Source organism: Erpetoichthys calabaricus, chromosome 9 (genome assembly GCF_900747795.2).
Source record: "Erpetoichthys calabaricus chromosome 9, fErpCal1.3, whole genome shotgun sequence".
NCBI classification, from domain to species: domain Eukaryota; kingdom Metazoa; phylum Chordata; class Cladistia; order Polypteriformes; family Polypteridae; genus Erpetoichthys; species Erpetoichthys calabaricus.
This window is the reverse complement of record NC_041402.2, coordinates 47115801-47142055: the sequence shown is the minus strand read 5'-3', so window position 1 is coordinate 47142055 and position 26255 is coordinate 47115801. Positions and strand designations below refer to the sequence as shown.

The 26255-nt window shown below is 37.7% G+C and overlaps 1 protein-coding gene across 1 annotated transcript in view; it reads right to left on the bottom strand.

Moving 5' to 3' along the window:
* LOC114657729 (hydrocephalus-inducing protein homolog) overlaps positions 1–24368 on the bottom strand; it is a 215476-nt gene extending 191108 nt beyond the window's left edge. The window contains exons 1-4 of the mRNA XM_028809609.1: positions 24293–24368; positions 23224–23386; positions 12360–12485; positions 10463–10582 (exon numbers count right to left, since the gene is read on the bottom strand). Coding sequence (XP_028665442.1) covers positions 10463–10582; positions 12360–12485; positions 23224–23358 — 381 coding nt within the window. The 5' untranslated portion in view covers positions 23359–23386; positions 24293–24368. The remainder of the gene's footprint in view (positions 1–10462; positions 10583–12359; positions 12486–23223; positions 23387–24292) is intronic.
* Between the last annotated feature and the right edge of the window lie 1887 nt (positions 24369–26255).

Below are 26255 nucleotides of genomic sequence, written 5' to 3'. Positions count from 1 at the left end.
ATTTTAGAAAATCCAAAATAAATTCAAACTTGTACACCACATTCGTACTTTTTAGAGTCATTAACAATATATGTTGTACAATCATTCTACCCCAGAAAAGGAGCAGTTCAAAGAAATCATTGTAATCCCACAGTTCCCATGACATTCATGTTCATGATGATTGTATGTAAACATCCCATCTGAAATAGCGACAACCAACCTGAAACCAGACATGACTGATCCTCTGGTCCACCTTCTGCCGGAGTGCCAACCTCACAGAGTTGACAGAACTGTGTGAAAATGATGTGGAGGAGGCATATGAACAGAACAGTCTGTGTTATGCCAACCTAGCATCTGCAGCAGAGGCGCAAGGCTGGAAAATAAAAGTGTTCCTGATTGTGGTGGGTTGAAGGTATTTTGGAGCTGACTCCTGAAGGAAGCAGGAATCAGAGGGCAGGACCAGTGGAAGCTGATTAAAGCACTTGCCAAGGCCACTGAAATGAGCAGTCACAGGCTGTGCCTGAAGAGAAAAGACACTGTTTGGTCTATAAGGTGACCAGTTAGAATGTCACCATAAGACAAACACCCAGGTCTGATCAGTCTGTGGTGGGCCTGCCTCAGCTGAGGTGTCTTGTGATAAAAAGCCAAAACATCCAGAGACACTGAGGCACACAACTGATGATCTCTCACAATGGTAACAACATTGTATAGTGGTCAGCTCTGAAGGTCAATTACAATTTTGCTCAATTGTAGTGCAGATACATCAGGGATTGTAACACACATTTCTACTAAGGTTTCATTATTATTATAATCTCTGCCAGTATCTGCAGTGGTTACACCAGACCAAAACAAAAAGCCACCATGAATCCCAGTGTGAGTGTTCTGCAGGATTTGTTTTTTTTTCAAAATCATTCTGGATTAAAGAAATGAGAGTGGCTTTTTGGTGCTTTTATCTTTAATTTCAACAAATATTTCTCAACACGCGATTAGCATGTGAAATCCCAGTGCAGTTCCTGACCCATTGAATAAAATCAGACTTATGTACCTATTAATCACTTTTATGAATCTACAACTTCCGTTATTAGTTCAAAGCCAGTTGAGATCTTTCTTTACAACTGTGAAACAGAGTAATAGGTCACCCTGGATGGGTTTCTGGCCAGCTGCTAGGAACACTCACTCTTTAGTGTAATTACTTGTTTACAATGTGGAAGAAACAAATGGTGAAATCTTGCACACTTTACAGACAAGGACCCCTAGGAACATGGGAATCAATATAGTGGTTATGGTAGCTACCGGGTTTAATAAAAACATGAAGAAAATGGCCAAAAAATAACAAATGATCTATTATTAATAACTTTCTTTTTAGAATGCAAATTTCCCATTTAAGTATGCAGAAAAAGCATTAAGCACGTACATTCCTCCATCTATGCATTTTCTGAATCTCTTTTGCCATTTACAAGAAACTAATGCTGGTAGAAATAGGTGCAAAGCAGGAGTAAATGTGGAAATGGAAGCCTGGGCCAAAAGAATGTTCACCTACACTCATATTGGGTCAATTCAGAGATGGCAAATAATTATAATTATAATAATATTACAATTTACTTTATTTGTCATTGACCCTGTGTTCGGATTCAGCGGGTTGGAAAATGGATGGATGGGATTTATTTTTTCACATTCCACAACTTACTCAGAGTCTTAGGGTCAGCTATATTTGTATAGCACCCCTGGAGCAATTGAAGGTCTTGCTCAAGGACCTAACGGAGTAACATTCCTCCTGTCACCTTTAAGTTATCAGCCCAGATTCTTTAGCTACAGAGCCACCACTCACACCCACATCTTTGGGAAAGGGAAGAAAACCAGAGTAAAAGAAGAATGGACTTGGTTAAAGGCTTCATCCAAATATGCAATAGCAACAATGATAATCTGATGAAGGCTTCTTGTTTTAAGAAATCCACACACAATGTGAATTATGGGTGAGGCAGGGGACATATCCACCATATAAGACACAAGCTAAAAAATCATTAGTAAAATTTGGAGGGAGCATCTCTACTATAATTTAAATAGTCCATTTCAGTGTTTTAAGTAATTATGAAAAAAAATTCTTTGATGAGATTTTGTTTCAGCGAACAATTCCGTTAAGTTTCGTTATGCATACGCTGAAGGTCAAACTGATTCTGTGGAGACCTTAACAAAATCTTATGTGAACATTTTTTAAGATTCTTATACAAATCAATCGTGTCAATCTGGCCAGACTTTGTGGTCTAAAGAAAACCTGCAAAAGGAATTGATCTGGCTCTGTTTACATTACACCAGTAATTCTGCTAGCACAAGCCCTCCAGACCATATTCTGGGAGCAGTCAAAATGCCTGCTAAGTTTGTTCAGCAGAATAAATGCATTGTATTAGACCACATTAGGTCTTTGAAGCTAATGCTACAGAGAGTATAAAAGGTGTAACCTGCAAAAATGGACGCAAAGAGCCTTCTTCTCCCTCTGAAAAGGATGTGCATTTCAAAAAAGGATAGACCAATACAGAAGTAAATAGCCACAAACAGAAAATGTTACAAAAAAAACTGTAACATTACATCACACATTGAAACTGCAAAGATGGACCAAGAATAGTTTCTACCCATATAGCGACTTGAAATTAACACAAATTTACTGCAAGCAACATCAGTATGTTTCATATATGCCCTATTCAACAAAACCATCACTTGTTTGTGATCCTGCAGCACAACAACCTGCCCTCAAAATAATCTGAGGTGAGATTCCTGAAATGCCAAGACATAAAATGTCACCTATACACATTTATAGTTTGTATTAAGAAGACTTAACATAAATACATATACACAAAGAACATGAAAGCTAAACACGCACTCACAAACACACACAATGAGAACATGATCATGACAGCTACATATACACGCACACAGAGACAGATAACACATGAACATGAAAGCTACACACACCCACACACACACACTTTGTCAACCTTTCATCTTCAATGAATTAAAGCGAGCAATTAAAGATATACATAGCAAACCATTTTCAAACAAATCACAGTTTCTGGAGGGCAGAATTATATCCAGGCAGCAACATGAGCAAGACAGCAACCAGCGCTGGATTAGACATCAGTCCATTTCAGTGTCCACTTATGCACACACACTTAAAAACACAAACAGGGGTTCAGATTAGAACTGCCAGTTAACCTCACATGGACATGTTTAGCATATGAAATTAAAACCAGTATTCCAGAAGAAAACCTGACATATCCCAGGGCTGAACATATAAAATCCATAAGATTAACATATACCAGCCAGGTGTGAAATTCAAATCCAGGATGCTGTTCTGTGAGGCTGCATAAACTGGAGCACAGTTAATTTTATCCTTCAATTGCTTCTCATTTTCAGTTCAGTATAATAGGTAGCAATATTAAAAATGTTATTAAAACAGGAACTGTGCTAATAAATGTTACACATCAACCCACTTCACATTACTAAATGAATTGTCAAAACCAAATACATTAAAATTTGGCATACAATTTAATAGCAGACCTATTATTTGGCTTTAAATTGCACTAAATTACTCAACATTAAATAAAATTCTGGCAAGTAATTTTGACACTAAAATATATTTATATATGCAGTATTTATTTTGCAACAAGATCTAAAAGCAGAATTTGAAATGTAAAAGAAAATGAATTTAAAAAATGTGAACTTCTTTCTTAACAATATGCCCTCTGCTGAAATTCCCCATGGCTTTTCCAATTAGAACTGAAACATAAAGTAGCATGTGCATTTTAAACCCATATCTCCTATAATTAATCATTTTATGCTGTTTCTGATTATACATACAGTGCAGATTAAAAGAATCTCCTTTGGCAGTCACTCATTCACCAAGGGTAGAAATCTATCTTCCTGCTTTGTGCTTACTTCCATTAATAGTTTGTGAAGTGAACTTTTTCCCCCATGTTTCAAAATGCTCTCTAGCTCACTAAATATGTACAGTGCTACACACAGAGGTTTGCATGAATCACACTGCATACACAATGTTAGACTATATAATAGCTGTTTTGAATATCATGAAAGCATATCAGCAAAACTATGACAATAATTGCACATTGTCACACATGTGTGTCATAGGAACGCCCTACATGCTAATCACAGGTATGCAATACCCCGTTGGAGCAAAGGGGGAGCTGTTGCTAACAGCCTCATCTTTTTTCTCCTCCTCTACAGCACAGAGAAGACAACCCTTGAGAAAAAATAGCCCTGCCTTCCAGTAGCAGGACTATTAAGGTTTGATGCCTACTCATGTCTGCTTTTCAGTAGGACCCAGACTTAGTGGAAGGATGGAATTCCCAGTGACAGACCTGCTCTGTAGAGCCAAAGCCTACTCTCAGAGCCCAGAAAGCTGTTTATTTTGCTTTAATTTTGTGCCCTCAAGCACTGCATTTTGATTTATATATTGGAACATTAAAAGGGGTGCTAATACTTTTTGGACTCTACCCGAAATTATTATCCTGTCCACAGTATATTCAAATGGAATCTGCTCCTTTTCCTCCAGCCTATACTATAAACCTTCCTTGGATTGCGCTGTTTCACAAAATGAATGAAACGACTAATTGAAAAATATTACATTGTGCGTAACATACACAACGTCAAAAGAAGTACAAATGCAGATATTGTCTTGTGCGATAAACCTTTGTATTATGTGTTAGGTGTTGCCTGAAATTTTTTGGCTACCTACCCCAGTCAACAAAGGAATAATTGTAGCTTAGAAAGGAGTAGTAAGTTACCAGCAGCTTAGATAAGTTATACAAAAATGCCCAAAATTACATAGATGAATTTGGGGCTTTATTGCCTATAAATATGGCTAGATGACTTCAAAATGAGATGTTAGTTACTCTTAAAGAGGGGCTCTCAATGGATCACTTTTAGCAGTGGCTAAGCTGAAGTCCGTATGGAAAATGACTGGAAAAAACGACATCATCAGTTTCAAAAGCAAGGCAAAAAACAAGCAGAATCTCCAATTCCATTGACTGAATATTTCAGTGTACCCTGCAAGATGGTAGTTGAAGAGAAAACAGTCATAAGGAATTCTGCAAAACAGGATATTATAGAAGAGCAGCAAAGCAAAGCAATCATTATAACTCAAAATGCATATCTTGGAGAAGCATGACTTAAACAGCAAAAACAATGCCCTACTGTGCAGTGAAGAACTGTGATACTGTTAGGTGAATCAGCCTTCACCTTGGTGTCCTCAAATTCTTTTAAAAGGCACACTAATAAATATTCACACCAAGCCAAATAAGAGTCACAGATCACCATAGCCCAATTACTGTGTTTCCCCGAAAATAAGACAGGGTCTTATATTAATTTTTGCTCCAAAAGATGCACTAGGGCTTATTTTCAGGCGATGTCTTATATTTATTCATGTACAACAATATATCCTAATACAGTCATGTCATCTTCTTCTGGAATATCGTCAAAACTCTCCACGTTCAAACCCTGAATTCCAGCCTGAATTTCTTGCTACTCCAACCGCTTTTAGGATCCTACAGAATCGATATGCCTGCTTCGATGTTTGATGAATGATTCATTGTGGTGAAGCAAAATGCCGACATACAAATGCATTTGTGGTGCTTTTATATTCAAGCATCTCATATTCCCCAAAGTAATGACACAATATATTTTAAAAGTCTCACATACCATCTTCTGTGCCGTCTTTGTTTTTTGTACCTTTACAATACTGTCAGAATGTACGGTGGCGTATTTGGGCCACAGAGAAAAAAAATAAAGACATAATGAAAATGTCTATTTTGTGATTAAAGTAAAAATGTCCACTTTAACCTTGGAATGTCCACTTTAACCTCATAGTTTACTTTATCATTAAAGCAGACCATTGTACATGTCATCTTAAAACCGACCCAGTTGTTAAGTGGCTACGCACTTCTGGGGCTTCCTCCTGACCTGACAGAGGCAGCAAGCAGCATCGCCACACAGAACACATTAAATTGATAATATTCCAGCTCTCTGCACATTTAGAATTCTTAGATTTATACTTGATATCACTTTCATGATGAAATGCATTAAAATATGTGTGTTAGATTTTACAGATAAATTGTTAACTTTGTTTAAATAATGAATGCTGCTAATAGTTTCACATATGGGGTGGCACGGTAGCAGAGCAGTAGCGCTGCTGCCTCGCAAGGAGTCAAGTCCCTTGTGATCCCTGCCTGGAGATTGCATGTTTTCCTGGGGGGTTTCCACAGTGTGCTCAGTTTTCCATCCAAAGACATGAAGGTTTGGTGAAGCTACAATGACGCTAGTGTATGTGTGTGCTTGTGTTCACCTTGTGATGAGCTGATGCCCCGTTCAGAGATTTTGTTTCTATCTTGTGCCAATGCTGCTGGAATGGGCACATCCCCGAATTGATGGATGTAATCAATAGTAGTGGCACTGCTGCTTGGAATGTAGCTAAGATATCCAATACCCAGTACTGTTATTTCATTTCCTAGTAGGATGGTCATGGTTAAGAGTCTCACTACATCAAAAAGATTTGGCAGCTCCATAAGCAATATGTTATCAGGGCGGAAAAATGTGGTGCATAAACCACCTGTTAACCCAACAAAATTATTTTTGCCTTCTCTTCATATAAATCTTGGATGATGAAAAATTTTGTAAAAGTGACGAACAAAGAATCTGAAATATATTGATATCTGAGATGGATGTTTCCACAAATAACTGATGCCAAGATTAAGGAAGGCATTTTTGTTGGTCCACAAGATGAGTCATCAATGATAGGCAGTTTGAAGATCTGCATGGAAGGCATTCAAGTTGTTGTTGTTGTTGAGAATTTTCTTGGCAACTACAGAGCACCAAATAACATCCAGCTGGCTGACAACATGCTTCAACCACACAAAATCATGAAGTGCAACATACTGTATCACTAAAGATTAATTTTCTGTGTTCACACGTCGACTTCTTCCATGGTGATCTTGGCACAGTTAGTGACAAACATTGTGAAAGGTTTCATCAGGACATTACAATGATGGGACAGTGCTATCAGGGCAACTGGAATCCATCAATGCTGGCTGACTATTGTTGGACAATGAAACGAGCAGCATCAGATGCTGAATACAAATGAAAATCAGAAACAAAACATTTTAGCTCAACTGAAATAATGCAATCTGATGGCATCACTGGGTGTTTAAGAATGCTAAAATTAAAATAAGTTAACCTAATGTTTTCCAGATCTCTACATGATACAGTTAATCACAAACTTCATTTGTGTTCAGGTTGAAGTTGTCCATTTTAGTCAACAAAAATAATTCAGGATGCAAAACACTTAAAAAATTTTTGCTGTTCAGTTTAGGCGTTTGCACCCTCGTTTTTCATTACCAGGGTCCTAGACTTTGGATTTAGTGCAACTCTGCAACTCCATTTTAGATCTCCTAATTTACAGACCCCAGCATATGCAGATTGGCAGTATGACTTCCTCCACAGAGATGCTCAATACAGAAATCCACAGGGCACGGTGCTGAACCCTCTGGTTGCTGTCAAGTACAATAACCTTTCCCTTGATGTGAATAAAATCAAGGAGATGGTCACAGGCTTCAATAAGGAGGTGACAGTCAACAATTTGTCTACACTGGCATGATGCCACCAATAGTGCCAGCAACTTTAAATTTCTTGGAGTCACCATCACTGATGAACTAAAGCTGGCACAACACATCTTGGCGATTAATGTCTCCATCTATGCTCAAGGTGGACACTGTTGCCTGTTCTTACAGCCTACATTGTATCCTAGTACAGCACTTGCTCAGCTCAGGACCACAAAGCATTACAGAGAACTACTGATTGTCAGCTTAGAAAATTACTGAAACTTTTCTTCCTACTGATCAGGGTATACTGTATATAACATATAGTATATAATGCACACTACCTTAGAAAGTTAAACAATACCCTCATACCTTTCGTGCATTCTGCCCAGTCATTTTATCCCTCACATAGCTAGATTCAGGAACAGTTTTTATCCTCAAATCATATGGAAACTCATTCTGACAAGTTTCATGATTTTTTCTTGCAATTATTGTTTAATGTTGCATTTAAAGTATGGTGTTACATTTATTACCTTGATTGCATTGCATTGCATTATTGGTATTGCTCTACTCTCATCAGTCTGTGGGAGTAATGCAAGAATAAATTTCCTTATACTATATATGCAACACTAAATCTAAAACTGAATGACCTCTTGTCCACTGAGTCATCAAATGTTGGAAAGAACTGAATGGGAAAAACAACATTAAAGACTTATATATTGTAAAAAATGATTTAATGTCACAGGTCTATATATTTGATACCTGACATGAAGCCATCATCTACCAGTCTAAATGATCTCCTACAGCCAAAAGAAAAGTGTTACTCTGCTCAATCAATCTTTATTTTGTAGATATCATATATGTTAATGAGCACCATCATAAACACCTTCACAAAGAAACACCACAATGTGGACGCAGAAACAGAAGTGGTACAAATATTGACACATGTATGTGTGAAATTCTTACTTAAATGTCCACGCAACCTGCAACTAACTCTTTGCCACTCTCTGATATCATGAGAAACAAGTACATCCCTTCACAGTGAATTACAGCAATTCCATTGATTGTTTTACAGTAATCCCTCCTCGATCACGGGGGCTGCATTCAAGAACCCCCCGCAAAAGATGAAAATCCGCGAAGTAGAAACCATATGTTTATATGGTTATTTTTATATTGTCATGCTTGGGTCACAGATTTGCACAGAAACACAGGAGGTTGTAGAGAGACAGGAACTTTATTCAAACACTGCAAACAAACATTTGTCTCTTTTTCAAAAGTTTAAATGTGCTCCATGACAAGACAGAGATGACAGATCCGTCTCACAATTAAAAGAATACAAACATATCTTCCTCTTCAAAGGAGTGCGCGTCAGGAGCAGAGAACGTCAGAGAGAGAGAGAGAAAAAAGCAAACAATCAAAAATCAATAGGGCTGTTTGGCTTTTAAGTATGTGAAGCACTGCCATATAAAGCAGCTGCAAGGAAGAGAGCAATGTGAAAGTAGTCTTTCAGAATTTTTTAGAGGAGCATCCATATCCTCTAGGCCAGTGTGCAAACAGCCCCTCTGCTCACACCCCCTCCGTCAGGAGCAGAGAATGTCAGAGAGAGTGAGAGAGACAGAGAAAAACAAACAATCAAAAATCAATATGTGCCGTTCAAGCTTTGAAGTATGTGAAGCACCGTGCGGGAAGCATGTCGCTTGACAAAGCCGGAAGGGAGCAATGTGAAGATAATCTTTCAGCATTTTTAGACGAGCGTCCGTATTTTCTAGGGGTGCGAACAGCCCCCCTGCTCACACCCCCTCCATCAGGAGCAGAGAATGTCAGAGCAAGAGAGAGAGAAAAGTAAACAATCAAAAATCAATACATGCTGTTTGATCTTTTAAGTATGTGAAGCACCGTGCAGGAAGCATATCGCTTGACAAAGCAGCCACGTGTAAGCCCAGCAAAGATGGCAGCAATGTGAAGGTAATCTTTCAGCGTTTTTTGAGGAGCAGCCATATCCTCTAGGGGTGTGAACAGCCCCCGTGCTCACAATATATTTGAGGGGTTTTATTTAATACGTAATACGCGCTCTGGTTGGGTAGCTTCTCAGCCATCTGCCAATAACGTCCCTTGTATGAAATCAACAGGGCAAACCAACTGAGGAAGCATGTACCAGAAATTAAAAGACCCATTGTCCGCAGAAATCCGCGAACCAGCAAAAATATATATTTAAATATGCTTACATATAAAATCCACGATAGAGTGAAGCTGCGAAAGTCGAAGCGCGATATAGCGAGGGATTACTGTATACTAAAAAAATGGCATAAATCATTTCTTATGAAAAAACATGTTTTCAGAAAGTCATTTCATCCACATTTTTAGAAATATGTTTTCATTGGGCAGCATTTGCACTGAAGGATTAATTACTATACAACAGTGTCTTGAACTTGTCAGACAAGGTAGAAGATGGCCTACTATAATCCTACTTTAGGCTGTTTTTTTTTTAATGAAAATTACGCAACATCCCATGCAAATAAATCAATCTTTACAAACATAAGATCGAAAACAAATCAATAATTTAGGCTGTTTTAGGAATCTCTAAAATGTTATCTTGTATCAGGAATAAATAAAGCAGTAAAATACATTAGGTGTTGATGATGAAAATTAAATACGACTGGAGGAAAGAATATAAAATATTAGTAAATCACTTCATCTACCAGGCTAAAGCTTTAATGAAGCAAAGTAGTAAGAACCTGACATAGCAGAACGTTACACTCAAAACAAGCAAATATTTCTTCAGAAAGCATTATGTGCTGTTGATGTTTTTTATGCAGCACACACAACCATATGCTTCCTTACTGAAACCTACAGGCAACGCTGGACAAAATGCTTCTTCTTACCTTATCATTGTTCCTTAAAGCTAAGGGGAAGTCATATGTTTCACATGGTGCATAATTCTGAAACCAGATCTCAGATGGGAATGGCTGGAATAAGGGTTGGTCTACATCCACCATGGAAAACTACATAAAAGAAAGAGAAACACACTGAATTCATCTTTAATTGTAACAAGACATGTTAACATTCAGAGTCTACTGTTTGTTGTGTTTAAAAAGGAAGCTAAACCCATCTCAGATATATTCATCTTCTGTGTCATTTAAGGTATTTTGACAAAGGTCTTTAAACAAAAAAATCATACTTTTTGCCTAAATGTATTTTTAACAAACAGTAACAACAACATGAAATACAGAAACTAAACTACTGTATTAAAACCAAATTAAGGCTACATATGAGATAGTATTTGTATTTCAACAGTTCATAAATAAATAATGTTATATTGTTTGGAGAAAGAGTCCAGTATGTACTGATTTTTTAAAATCTACTAATCTGTTTTCATGTCCATAATTTTCATCTTTATATCTGCTATATGATTTCCATAAGCCAATTCAGAGCTAGGAGGGAGGGACTTACCTGTATATTTAAAGCATCAGGCACAAGGCAAGAATACTGTAAATAGCCAGATCATCGCACAACACACAAGCACCTATGTCTACAAGCACTCATCAGCCGAACAATAACTTGGGACTTTAGAAATACCCAAAGCCACTCATGCTGTAATTAAGACATCACCAACTGAATACTCTTATTCAGCACATAGGGTCAGAAGGAACAGGAGGCCAAGATCTTCATTTAGGAGTTACCTTAAAAGGATACCACAGGGGTTCATTCATGTACACAACCTCACTCACTCATACCCTGCCTAAATTAAACTTACTACTGTAGTTTCACTTCACTCACTCACACAACACTTGTGCCTAACCAAATGTAGACTTTCCTATTACTCTAACAGGAATCTATTTTTTATGCTTAGGACCAGGGATGCAGAGAGCTGAATAGGCAGAAGAGCTAAATGGAACATTGGCCCATCAAAGAAAACACTCATCAGCAAACCCACACCAGGGCAACTTAAATGGCAGATCTTTGAAAATGAGAAGGAAATACGAGTAGTGGGGTAGTTCTTCAGCCATGAATCAAACAAAGGCACTTTAATATAGAACAAAACACCCAGTAAAGCCTCACACTAAGGCAGCATAGTATAAAATTTCACATTGAAAGGATCTCAATCAAGATTCCAATTCAGGAAAGAACAGATGGTGTTCACTGAGCCAATGTATCTCCTGATTTTAACATATGTCAGCTGATTTCTTTGGCAAATATTATTACTACTGTGATTATAGATTGATTGATGATTGTAGACTTTGTAGGCCAAGATCAATGCTTACATCTGATTATTACCATAATCTCCAAAATACAGATAGTAACCTGCAGGGTAAGTGTAAGTTGTTTTAAGTACAATAGTCTCATTCTGCCATGACCACTGAACTGTATAATATCTTGTCTAGATTAGGTATAAATAAACAGATTAGGGTTAAATAACTAGGACTAAATAAAGTTATGAGGTTGTTTAAAAAAATCTCATTAAAAATGTAATTTTTCAAGGAGTACAAAAGTAAAACAACTTGCAAATTGTGTGTAACACTTACTTAGAAAAGTCATCTCTGAATAATAGATAAATTGCTTCAGTAACAAATTTTCTCCAGATATATTGTACACCATTAAAACACATATTGTGTGGCAACAGTAAAAATCCATTCCTTTTAGATTTCCCGGTTTCCATAGTAGAAAAGACAAGACAGGTCCATAGTTACCATGGCGATACAGCTTGCACTATATTCCAAAACCAAAGCAAAAAAAGTAGGATAATAATGGCTTAGAAAATATGAAAAATATATTATATACCTTCTGATGAGTAGTTTCACTCATATCAAAAAGCTCAAGGATTGGCGGTGGATACATCTCATGAGTATTTGCTAACCTCTGTTCTGTCGTCTGGGCCATTTCTTGCATAAAAGTAGAAGGATTTAACTGGAATGAAAAGAGAACAGAAAAGTAAATGGATCTGGAATTTTATCAAATACTAGATGGAGGTATATTATAATCTAAAATAAACACAAATGACTGGCATAACTGCAAAGCATTCAAAAGGTGCACTAGCTTTACCAACACTTCTAAGACGAGTTATTTAGCTATCAATTAGCTGTTACATTAATCCCCAGCAGATTATAAATGACAAGTGGAATGCATAATTGTTAACTTATTACCACAGCTAGAGCATCAGCCTGAGAAGTGCCTGTGAAATGGTGATGAGGATAGAACCTGCAACCTTACTTTTACTATTTCTTAAATTTCCCTCAGGATCAATTAAGTATCTGTCTGTTGTGGACACCAGTGGGCGCCAAACCACACACATGCTAAAGCACCTCACGTTATTAGGATCAAATTATGGCTTTTAATACTCTCCAGGCACTTCTTCCCATCCCTCTCTCCAGTAATAGACCACAAATATACAATAAGTCAAACAATTCTCACAATTCTTCCTCCTTCGAGTGCTGCCTGCTGCCTCCCAACTCTGACTTGTCCATGAGTGGCAGCGGGCTTCCTTTTATATCAGACCTGGGAAGGCTTCCGGGGCCACGCAACATCTTCCAGGAAGCACTTCCAGGCCATAATGAAAGAAGGGAGGTTCCCTCCCAACAGCAATCCCTATTGGAATGAAGGGACCCCGAAAGGACTGCACTCCGGACTCCATATCCCATGTACCACTGTGGGTGTCCTGACTAGCCACCTAGCACATGGGGGATGGAACCATTCCCAAGTTCTGGCTTCCCTTGTTCCATCAATTATTTTATACTGGCTAGGCACAAAGTTATCTTTTCATCCGGCTGGCCAATGCATCTGTTGTTCTTCTTGGGTCTTCCTTCCTAGTAACAAACCATGCTCTTCCCTGGCTGGGATGCCTGTTCTTATCCCACACTGTCTATCTGTCTATCTGTCTATTAAAAGTGAAACGCTTTAACCATATTATTAAAGCGAGAAGAAAATGAAATAACAATATTATTAAAATGTAAGATGGATATGTTAAAGAGGTATGAATTCCTACAACTAATTTTCATTTTATGCTAAGCAGATACCTTGAATTAGACAACTGCAGATGGACCGATTAGACTGGGCTCATTAGGAGAGATTCAGTGAAGATGCCATACTCTAATGCTCTAGTACCATTTATTCTACTAACAAATTAAATTTATAACTTTATCAAAACAGAACAATACCGTCACCTGAAATATTGTATAAAAATACAGTGAGGCTGTTTTTGTATCATAAGTTGCTTTCATTTTGGTCCATCGCTTCTTTCCCACTGAAAGTCTAACGTAATTTAGATTTCTAAAGAGACAGTATTATTTTGTATGGTGATGCAATGGAGCAAGGAACAATTTTGTTTGATTATTAATAATTAAAGTTCTTTATTGGCACACCCTATCACTGACAGTTATTAATATTGCAATTTTTATAAATTCACTTTTTTAAATTATTTTATTTTTGAATTTAGAATGGAAATACATATACTGCATAAATTCAATTTTATTTAATAGATTTTTATGTATTACCATAGTATGTAATGTGATGTAAAACTGTGTCAAGGAATCCTGACCCTACCCAGGAGAACAAGTCAAGATCACTTCTTTCAGCATCACCCTGTCCAGGACTATAAAAGAAGTATATAGAAAGTATAACAGTTTGCTTTCTGATTTGTTTTGGGAAGATACTCTGTCTGTAAAGTTACTTCAGATAGAAGACTTTACTGAGAAAACATTTGTGGATTCCTATCCATAACACTAACCTTTTAAACTGTTGGTTGGGTGATAATTGCTTTTCAATACATGCAATCAGTATGGCTAGTTATTTCTATTATCTCTGGCTTATTCATTTTGTACAGGGATTTAAGTCTGAACTTGTCTTTTGTTATGCCTTGCTGAATTTCCTCTGTGATCACTTTATAGATTGTTATTCACACGACAGTATATATGGGAATGTCTCGCTGGTGCTGGGGGGAAGAAGACCAGGGACACCTGGAGTGCTTCCGGGTGCACAGCCGGCACTTCCGCCACACCGGGGAGTGGCGGCAGTCACTCATTGGGAGGCACCTGGAGCACAACCGGGTGGATATAAAAGGGGCCGCATCCCTCCATTCCATTGCTGGAGTCGGGAGTGGAGAAAGATGGAGTCTTGGAGGAGAGGAGTGGAGGTGGACCTGAGGAAGGCAGTGTGAAGGAAGGCCTGGACTTTGGGGAAGTACTGGGGTTGTGTGTGCACTAATTGTAAATGAGAATGTATAATAAACATGTGTTGGGTGAACTAGCGGTGTCTGCCTGTCTGTGTCCGGGCCATGCTCCACACCCTATATTTGCTTAAACCAACACCTATGAGGCACACCAGAGACTGAGTGACAATACTGTATATATAGTGATTGCTCGGGAGACTCAGCATGGCACAACAAAAGACAGGTTCAACCTTTAATCTACTATATAACAAAACACCACTGCCTGTGTGTGAGGATGTGAGTCCAGTCCTGTCAAGCAATCTGATTGCACATGGTGGCTTTGGTGTTTCAGTGGTAGGTATGATGACATGATGCTTTAGTAGTGTGAAGTTCAATTCCTGACTGTAACAGTTTTTTATTTTTACAAAAAAGGAGTTGAGACAAATTACGATACCAAGGAAAGGAGCAGGAGGAATGCTGAGGGCACACGTGGAGCAAGACATATCAAATATTTTAAAATCTGTTCTATTATTTGTCTTTGACAGTAAGCGTAGCCGGTCCCTGTATAAAACAATTAAACCAAAAATAATATAAATACCCAGGCACACTGGTTAAATGTATTGAAAAAATAAATACACATTATAAATTATATTTATACATCTATCTATCACTACCACTCCCCCCCAAAACACACACACACACACTTGCAATTTACTAATAAATTAGGTTTAAATATGCCTGGTTATCAGAAAGCTGAGCACAGCGCAATATTTTTAAACTAACTTGCTTGATGTAAAACCTTTAACTTACAAAGAACTTTTACATCAGCAACCAACATTTCCTTAAAAGACAATGATAATACACAAATTAATAAATTAATTAGAAATAAAGTTGGAAGAAAAAACAAAAAATGAGACAGATTATAAAATACCCATCAATATGAAATAATTTAAACTACATTTTAAGCTTATCTAAACCTGAAATTTGAGTGGTCTACAATTTATTAAAATGGTTGCTAGTGTGACTGTTCTGCCAACTAAATCTAAGGGAATACAGGAGTGGACTTAAATCAAAGGGGGTTACAGTAGGGGTTTACAGAGGAGGCTAGGGAGGACACATGTTCATCTGTTTCCTCAACAGTTCAAAAGTCACTAATCCAGTGGAAGAACAGCCAACTCCTGGCCTTCTGCTGCTCACCCAACATCGACAACTATAAAAGGCTCCTTTGCCCTAACTCACTTGTCCACTGATCGATGGATGCTGCAATTATGTGCTTACATCAAAGTCTGATAGTTCTAGCACACTTATCTCAACTTCACTCCTAGTCAGCAATAAACAGAGTTTGTCCCAACTGACACAGCAACAGTTTGTCATCTCTATGTATTTTCTTTTCACAAATATTTTTATTTTACGGTACCACATTCAATGCTGTTTATGATTTACAAGCCTTCACTGATAACAAAACAGATATTTATGAAATCAAAGTAAAGATGCTTTGACAGTACCTATAATTAATCAGTTACAGCTCTACTGCCTTGAAAGTTCATCTTCAAAGCCAGATCAATAAATGTAAAGCTGAAAACTCATCAGCTCCCTAAATCAACAAACATCTATGATTTAGGCTTTGTGATGAGATGAAGTTCTTTGCTCTGGTGGGCATCAATCAATCTGAATATCTAACAAGGAAAAAATGTTTGGAATGAGGGCTTGATTGTTCCTTCTTGATTCATAAATTAATAAAAATAGATGAAGCATAAATTATTATTCATATTTACTTACATATTAAAGAGATAGCAGTAGCTATTAATTTGAACTCAATTGCTTTTATGGAAAGGTGGCCTTTCAAAAGCTGTTAACTGAAAACCAATTATGGAGCAACAATCCGCCATAAAAATATTTGTTTTCTGACATCTCTGAAATAAATGATTTTATGCACAAAACTCTAGGTCATTAAAAAAGCATTGCTTTTGTAACTTTGAGTGTTCTAAGGACAATACTCAGTGTCAACACGTTACTTTGCAATTTGCTTATCATTTTTCTGACTGGCACCAAATCCAACGTTCTTGCCTACCTTCTGCCCAAAGCTGCTGTGTTACACACTGGTTCCCCATGACACTGAGATGGACAAAATGGTTAGAAATTGGATGGCTGGGTTGCAGAATGGATGGATCAATAAAAAGATAATGTTTCTGACCAGTTAAGAAAAATGTATAAACTTTCATATACTGTATGAAAAAGACAAATTTGCTTCAATGTTTTATATAAATGGCTTACATTTTATTTATTCTATGAATAGCATCACATCACTTTTTTTTAATTTCATTCTTCCATCACATCATTTATATGATAATAATCTGTGCAGAACATGTTCTTTCTTCATAAAATAACATTTCTCTTAATATCAAACCTTACTAAAGACAAGAATCCAGCAAAGAAGCTAGCATATATTCACAATAGTGGTAACTAAGGAAACTTCTGTTCAAGCTAATTAGTAGGCTGGAGACAAATAATACAGTTAAGAGAATACTGCGGCTCATGGGGTGAGGTCATTGGTGGAGACCCCTTGGGGGTCTGTGCTTGGACCATTACTCTTTAAAATAAAACATTACACAACATTCTCAGACCTACTTAACTCGATTTTAAGGTCACGGAGAGACAGGGCCTATTTTAGGCAGCAGGGCCATCTTAACATCGTCATAAGCTCCCAGTAAAGTAGTGCCCCTGTTTTAATAGCAAAACAGAAACATACATAGGCATCAGAAACATTGTGGGCCCCTATGCTCTAGGGGCCCCCAGCCAGTACCCATTGTGCCTATATGTTAGGCAGCACTCTGTACACACCAGGAAACAATCCTGAGTGAACACATGAAAAGGGCTGTGTAAAAGAATAAAGCACAAAGGAACACTGACTGAACAAACAAATGGGAAATGGTAATTTAAAGGAAAGGAACTGAGTGCTTTATGTTGCTACAACATTCTCATGAACAGCATGCACAGAAGCAGTGAAAACACAAGTGAAATTCTAGGTGAGACTGTAAAAATGACTGATAATAAATCCAAATAGATTATATTAATAACAAAATTAAAATATAAGTTATTTCTTAAATACTAAAACTCTGTAATGAACTCACAAGATCATATCTGAAGTACTAGCTGAATTTTTGGTCATCATGCTACATAAAGGATTTTTTTGGTATTTAGTGCACTATATTAATTCCCAAGAGGAAACTGTCTTTTCGCATGACCACTGGGTGTCAGAACCATAGGCACGCATTCACTGTATTGGCCAGTCGACACGATATGTCAGCGCGTACGCCATATTGTGAGTGGCAAAAGTGGCACTTAAACTAATACAGGTAAACGTGGAAACCTCTGATGAAAAACAATAACGTTTTAAACAGTATTGTTTACATACAACAGATTTTGGCGAATAGTTTAAATGCAATTATTTATATCCATTCATACACTAATAATGACAATTATTAAATAATAATAATAATAATATTATTATTAAATAATTCCACCCATATAAGTTACATTTCTCGGACTGCCTTCTTCCATCTCCGAAACATTTCTAGACTTTGTCCTGTTCTTATACAACACAGTACTGAAGTATTGGTTAATGCCCGAGTCACCTCACGTATAGATTGCTGTAATGCTATTCTATCTGACATCCCACAAAAACTTATCCATCGCTTATAACTTCTTCAAAATTCTGCTGCCAGGATAATAACCTGCTGTTCTAAATCCACTGAACATATTACATCTACTCTCTCTCAACTTCACTGGCTCCCTGATCACTACTGAATACAATACTAAATACCGCTCTTAACATTTAAAGCTCTCTACAACCTCACTGATCTCCAACAGACTTACACTCCCTCTCGCTCACTCAGATCCTCATCTGCAGCTCTACTTTCTGTACCACACATCAAACTCTGTTCTATGGGAGCTTGAGTGTCTCTCATAGTGCTCCTCAACTCGGGAATCCTCTTCCCTCTCATATACGTCAGCTCGATTCAATAACACATTTTAAAACTACCCTCAAAACTTATCTTTTCAAACTGGCATACCAATTGTGAATGTTGCACTGTTACTGTCAGTTATCTTCGTGTGTCTTTCTTTGAACAGTGAAATGATACACTCAATGACAAAAATAAACAATGTTATTGTATACAAATTGGTGTAATAATTTCTGAAAACATTTCATTCATTCCTCTCTCAATCTCTCTCTCTCACACACACACATACACGCACAAAATGTGGTTACTTAAATATATACAGGATAGGATCTAAAATCCGTGAAACAGAACTGTCTTTCATAGTTTTTTCCGTGTGTTGCCACTCTGTAATTTGAGAGTATTTAGTCTGGCAATTTGGTGCAGCCTTAGTTTGTAGAAGACAGACACAACTAAAGACATGAGCATAAAATGATGGTTGTCAATTTCAAACTGTGTTTCCTCAATGTGCTCCTTGAGAAAAAACACATGATCTGAACCAATCTCATCCCGAACAAACTAATTGATCAAAGATACACTGATAGCTTGCCCTAATGTCGACTGTCGGATAACACGCTCAGCTACCTTGACCACCTTGACTGTACTCTCAGAAGGAATCATCAAATCTCCTTTGTTTTTTTTAATATGAGCAAGTGATAGCTTTGATCATATGATGCCGATACAGCACCTGTTACCAAACTAGCACAGCACACATCACAGGGCAGCTTTCTCAAAATCCCGTCTAAGGGCTACCTCCCACTGCTTCCTGAGATGGATTTCTTTGGGAAACTTTCAAAGTTTGAGAAATGTTAACAGCTAACAACAATCTACATAGTTAGTGACTAAATACGTTTAGCCAAAATGTTGTTTGGAGGCTCACTTGAGCACATAAATGAATAGCTTTGCTAGCTTAGCCTGGCGTAGCTAAAGTTAAGATTACAAAACGGGATTTTCTAATGGCCAAATATAACCAGAACAATTGCTCAGCTTTACCTATGAAATGTAATCCCTGTGATCTGGTTTGGAGCGTACAGTGGTTTGTACAATCCCAAGCAGCACATGCGTGAGGCATCTTTATACATTACTTCACTCCACAGCAGTGCCACTTACAATATGGCAGCGACGTTGACGTACGATGCTGCTGGTCATGAGGCGTCTAGTAATTCTATGTCTATGGTCAGAACGCAACGTCAGCCATTGTACAGCGCCCCTGGAGCAATTTTCAGGCAGTAACGGGATTTGAATCGGCAACCTTCCAGATACCAGCACAGGTCCTGAGCCTTAGAACCTCAGAGCCACCAGATGAATTAACTAGTACATTCTTAGTCTAAAGTAGAAGTTGATTTTTTTTAAAAAAACTTTAAAATTCTCAAAGGCATCAAAAAATTCTTTCCAACATAGTTCTTTCAATTAAATTGTAAATCATGCGCTCATGATAAATGGTGAAAATTAAGTAGATGTGCATTTGAGATGTAAATTAGAGAGCTTTTTCTTCATACAAAAGGGCCATGGGAACCTTAAACAAACAGGAAAGACTCATTATAATTAAAAAATGATAAAATATTGGAAACGCTTAGCTATTAGCTAACTAGATAAGTTTGACTGACTAAATGATCTCCTATTACTCATAAAATATATATTCTTAAACACAATGATCCATTCACCAGTAACTGATGCACCTACAGTAATGAGTAATGTCAATAATGAAGCAAATAACCACTTTACTTGAGAAATCAATTGAGAGAAAGATAGGATTTCAAAATGGGTAGCTGTGGTAATGTGTTGAAGAATGAAAAGGGGCTAAGGATTTAATGCACACAGATGGGACTGCCTGAGTATACAACAACCAGGCACACACACAAATATGTAGCCTTGGTGGGACAGAGAAGGAGCCACACTAGAAAACAAACCACAGAGCATGGGATTTCCAAGAAAAGGCAAAGGCAGGATAACAAAAGTTTAAGGAGGTCTTGAACATACTAGTACACCTTACCCATATCAGCTGAGAGGCGAAACAGCATAAGAGAGCAGTTATTCGCCTAGATTTGACCAACATTTATAACTCTATTCCACATCAATTAATTAATATCACACTGGAGAAGTATCATATGCCTAGTAAAATACACGGTTTCCTGAAAGACTAACTTGATGGATTTAAGATAAGGTTTATTCTGGCCATTTATACAAGAGTGGTGGAAAACAGAGGTAGAGATTGTGACAAGCTGTGCAATCTCTGCCATCATTTTTCTCCATAGTGACTCACCTCCTCTTGACATCAGCTGAGAGACCTAGTGGAGGACTAGTGATGAGAGAAAAAGTCAAGCAACCACCAATGCAAGACTTTATTAGTGACATTACCACCGTGAGAAACAGAAGACAAGTGAATACTGGAAGACAGTAAGAGGCATTTTATGTAGATGAGGATGACTTTCAAGCCAAGCAAGTCTAGGGTCTTGGTTCTAAAGAAAGGGGGTTTGGATAATAACATTTGGCTCAGAGCTGAAAATACCAACTCTGTTAGGAAAAAACACTAAAAAGCCAAGGGAAGTGGTTTGACAACACCCTTATGGACACAACTGTTCTAAAGAAGGTAGCAGAAAAGAAGTAGAAGAGTGGCTCAAATGAGTGGACAAAAACAGCATGCAAGGAAATTATACATCCTGGTGTTACCAGTATGGGTCTTGACAAGGCTCTTCTACCCCCTACTGGTTTATGAATATCCAGCTCAACACTTGAGGCTATGTAGAGGAAAATCGGTGAGCACCTAGGAAGATGGTTAGAAGACATCAACGAGCTTAATAGTATTAATTAGATAGCTCAAATTAAAAACTGTAGCTTCCTTTCAGAGGCCTGCATGAAGAGTACAAGGTAACTAAAGCAAGGTATGAAGTCTTGCTGCATAGCTAAAAGGAAAACAGCTGGGATAGAAGTATGGCTAAGAGGAAATAGTCATCTGCAGAAGCAGACAAAGAATAGACCAGATTAAACCACAAGCACATTGTTGATGCTATAGGAAGAGAGCAAATGGGCACTGGCTGTATTCCATGTCTAACACATGGAAAGAACAGACCATGACAGATGACAAAGGTAGTGCAGGCAGAGATGTGGTATGTGGGAGAGAAGCTTTGTAGCAAAAGTAGAGAGAACAAAAGAGGAAGGAGAGTGGACACGGTGGGAAGGAGCTGAACAAATTAAGATGACATGGGTGGACATGATCAATGGAATGTAGGAGATTAAGGCACCTACTGCACAGAGTCTACAACATCCTCCCAAGCCCCACAAACTTTGTCTTCTAGGGAATGAAGAAAGACCTGAGCTGCACACTCTGCAGCAGGCCAGACAACTTGGTGCATATCTTGTCATTATATTAGATAGGAATGGTAGAGGGGAGGTATCTCTGGTCACAAGACAAAGTGTTGGCATTGTTGGGGGCCTTGTGAAGGAAATAATATGGAAAAACTGGAAAAGACCAAGGTATATCAATTGGATTAGGACTATAAAGAAGACCACTAACATCAGTGAGAGTGATCTACTAGGGATTGCCATAGACTAGGATATGAAAGTGGATATCTGGTGGCAACTCACCTTTACTACGGCACATAATCAATACAACATGAGGCAATATTTGTTAATCTGGTCTAAAACAACTAGGACTATCATTATACTAGAGTTGATAGTTGACCGGGAAGTGCATAAACAGGAGCCATTAGAAAGAAATCTCTGCAAATACCAGTCACTAGCTGATAAGTGAATTGAGAAAGGATTTAAGGCAAAGTGCCTGCCATTGGAGGTTGCAGTTTTGGTTTTACAAGGGCAATCACTATGGAAGACACAAGACCCTGGACATTGTAAGGCATCAGAGTGAGAAGATCTATAGCACAAGAGCAAAAGCGGTGGAGAGACTGTCACAACGGCTATGGCTTAAGAGATGGGAGCACTGAATTAGACACATGCCTCAGACCAGGTCTGACCAATCCAATCAACACATCCTTCAAAAGATGATTTGATAGCGCCAAAACATCTAATGAAGGATGGAATTACCTGAAGGTGAGCCATGAACCAACTATATAATCTAGTGGGATGTAAGCAAAAACAAACAAAACCACAAAATGCAGACGTAACTAAAGCAGAAAACTACTTGTATGGGCACACAATATACTGTACATCCTGAGGTAAAACACAATGTAAAGTTTTAACATTTGTGACCTGATGCTTAGACATTTTTAGGCAGAGCAACAGATGTACAGAATGTGTCCATCTAGACAATGCAAATGAACAAGTAATAATCCAAAAAATAAAATAAATTAATTTTTTATCAAGTAACATAAACGTAAATGGTTAGATATAATATTTTCTTCATGTATTAAAACACAAATCAAATAAAAATACAAAAATTACAATAATTTGTAACATCAATATTTTACATATATAATTTATGTATGTTGTATATACATACAGTATACATAGTGATTATAGATGCATTTGTAGATGTATTTGCACAGACCTTTACTTTCCTTCCATCCCGCTTAACCAGTTTTGGATTTCGGGGGGCCTGCACTTTAGATCTGGATTTATCTGTCATTTTAAAAGATAAGTGCTGCAGACTCCTGGGAGATTCTTGAGCCTTGTCAGTGGGCATCTTCAACACAATTTTAGTAGGACCTCATCTAAGAAACATGAATTTGTTGTTACATTTATTCATTTTTTAATACCTGTAAATATTATTTACAATGGCAGGTTCTAAATTTCTGAAATAGTAATAGTTCAATTATCATAAAACTAAAATAGAATATTCTATGACAACACCCTGTAAAGCTGATCAATTCATATAAATGAATGTAATTGCATTTTATCTTATATTTATTAAACTAGCCCTTTTTGACAACTGTGTCTGGTGGTTACAGTTCTGGCAGGTAGAGACAAAGTAAAACTGTAACTTGAAACATACTTAGGTGGAGATCATAACATTCACAAACAAATGTAAACCTTTAAGTCCATTATGCTGATTTTATTACTTTTAATCCAAATTTGTCAACGCATTGTTGCAAATCGATGTTACACATTTCGATGTTCTACATTTTAAACATAGTGATCAGTGAGTGAAACCTACAAAGCCGAGAATTTTCCATTGTTTAACGCTGAAAAAAAATTGTTTTTTTTTCCCTTTCTTCAGAGTCAATGATTATGTACAAAGAAAAATATCACTCAAAGTACATCGATATTGATAAAAGTGTTTTCAACTGCATTTGCTATAACTTTTGTATAACCACATGTCGCTTTCGTTTCTGTAGTTAACACATATATTGAAACAATATACAACAACATTACAGTGCGTAATTAAAGAAAGAGTAAGATTTTTTTCACCATTAATGTTACTATTTATCCTTATATATCTTAGTTCGCAGTTGTGCCCTGAAGTGATTTAACTAAATTTTACTCAAAAACGTAGTGGAGTCCACGTTTAAGTTTTTAGAACGCAGCACATGTTTCAAAAGAAATACATAACAGTATCTGAAATTGAAACGAAAATGTGTATTGTATTTAACTAAATACTAAATTTGCATCATACTTACAAACATCGAAAATCGGCTCTACAGTAGCCCCTTCGGTGTGCACGCGCGTCCCTAAGGTAAGGAAAACTGTTTTTCCGGTTACCATGACAGCGTGCCCGCTGTTAAAAACTCGCCAATTGATTGGCTAGCCCTACAGTATTCTTCAATTGGATTCGTTGTGGTTGTCAGGGGGACCCACATCAACAGTATTAGAAGGACGGGGCGGTGTTTGAAGTTGAAAAATCAGTGGAGGCTGTCTGTGGCTATAACTCTGTACACTAAGAGCTCTTTAATAATAATAATAATAATTCATTACATTTATATAGCGCTTTTCTCAGTACTCAAAGCGCTACCTGTCTTTAGTAGTAATTTGTGCTGATTTGTTTGAAGCGATGGTCAGTCGACGCATTAATTATCTCTCCGGCTTTAAGGATAAAGTCTTTCAATGTACTGTACAGTTCTCGTTGCACAATTCTGCACTCATGTAGCTTCCAAAAAGCATGGAGCTAAAGTCGTGCGTGGACTGAAAGCTTACTTTATACATCGTGCACTTTCGCTATGAATTCAACGCAAATGCTATGTAGTGAAATGAGACGTCGAAAAGTAGTATTTTCAATTGTTCTCTTCTTTGTATTTTTGAACCAGCAATTGTTTAAATATGTTGCCGTAATGAATTGTCTCTAATTCACGCAAGGAGAAACTGAAAAAAGACTATCTCTGGCTGTCTCTCTCGCACTCTTTTACAAGGTGAAAAATTCCATAAAAATCATACGATTGCGATCTTACAGCTGCGCACTGTTGACCTGCGGATCCAGCGCCATGGGTTCGAATAACGAGTCCGGTTCCTTGTTATCGAAGAGTGTGTAAGTTCTTCCATGTGTGCGTAGGGTTTGCTTTAGGTACCCTGGTTTCCCTCTCACCCCCGAAAGACGTGTCAGTCTGCGTGACTGTGCGTGTGTCCTGCAGACAATTGTCGCAGGGCCCAGGTTATTTCCTGCTAGCGACAATTTCACACGTACTGCCAAACCAAGAATAGATAGATAGATAGATAGATAGATAGATAGATAGATAGATAGATAGATAGATAGATAGATAGATAGATAGATAGATAGATAGATAGATAGATAGATAGATAGATAGATAGATGGCATCAGGAAGGTTTCCAGTGTTGACAAGTGTGGAAGCCTGCTAGAAGGCAGTATACTCCTGTACTCTGCAGGTTCGAACAGGTGAATGAGAGGCATGGATGCTTGGTCATTTGTCAAAAGAGAGACAGAGACGTGCAAAAAAGGGAACACCAGAGATAGCAACACTAACTGACCTCTAGAAACAATGTATATTTTGAAAAGAATTTAACCACCCCATCTAACAGAGCACACCATGATGGCCTAACTTGGAGTCTCTGCCTTTTCATTTCAGCTTAAAGATCAGGGGTGCCAGTCTTTGTGGTAGAGGCATGGAGAAAGTATAACGTTGCCCCAAAATTTATTTCAGGTCTTGATAAAAAGTGATAACAGGAATGAGTTAAAGCCTTTACTTGGCCAGAGGCTAACTGAGTCTGTATTCAGGAGGAGAACTGGTGAGGAAGGTTTGAGAGGCCAGGGTCAAAGGAAGAGACAGAGAGAGACAATAGGTTGAGATGGTAAGTGGTTTTGGTGATACTGTGGTCAGCAAATGAGTGAACAATATCACCTGAGCTGTGGCTGGGATTACTTTCATTGCCAACAGAGGCACTGGACTAGACCTGCTTCCATTGTCATTTACTCCTATACCCTGGGGAGTACTTAAAACTCACAGTCCCCAGTGTAACATCTAAACCACCTGCTTTGTATCCTAAACAGTTCCAATTGTTAATGTTTTATGTCATTTGATGCCAACTGCCAAGCTAGCAAAACTGCTCCAGCCTCTTGCCAATCATCCAAGACCAAAATATCTCATAGGTATCCTCAGGAAAACCACTTCTGGGGAATCAACTATAGCTGAA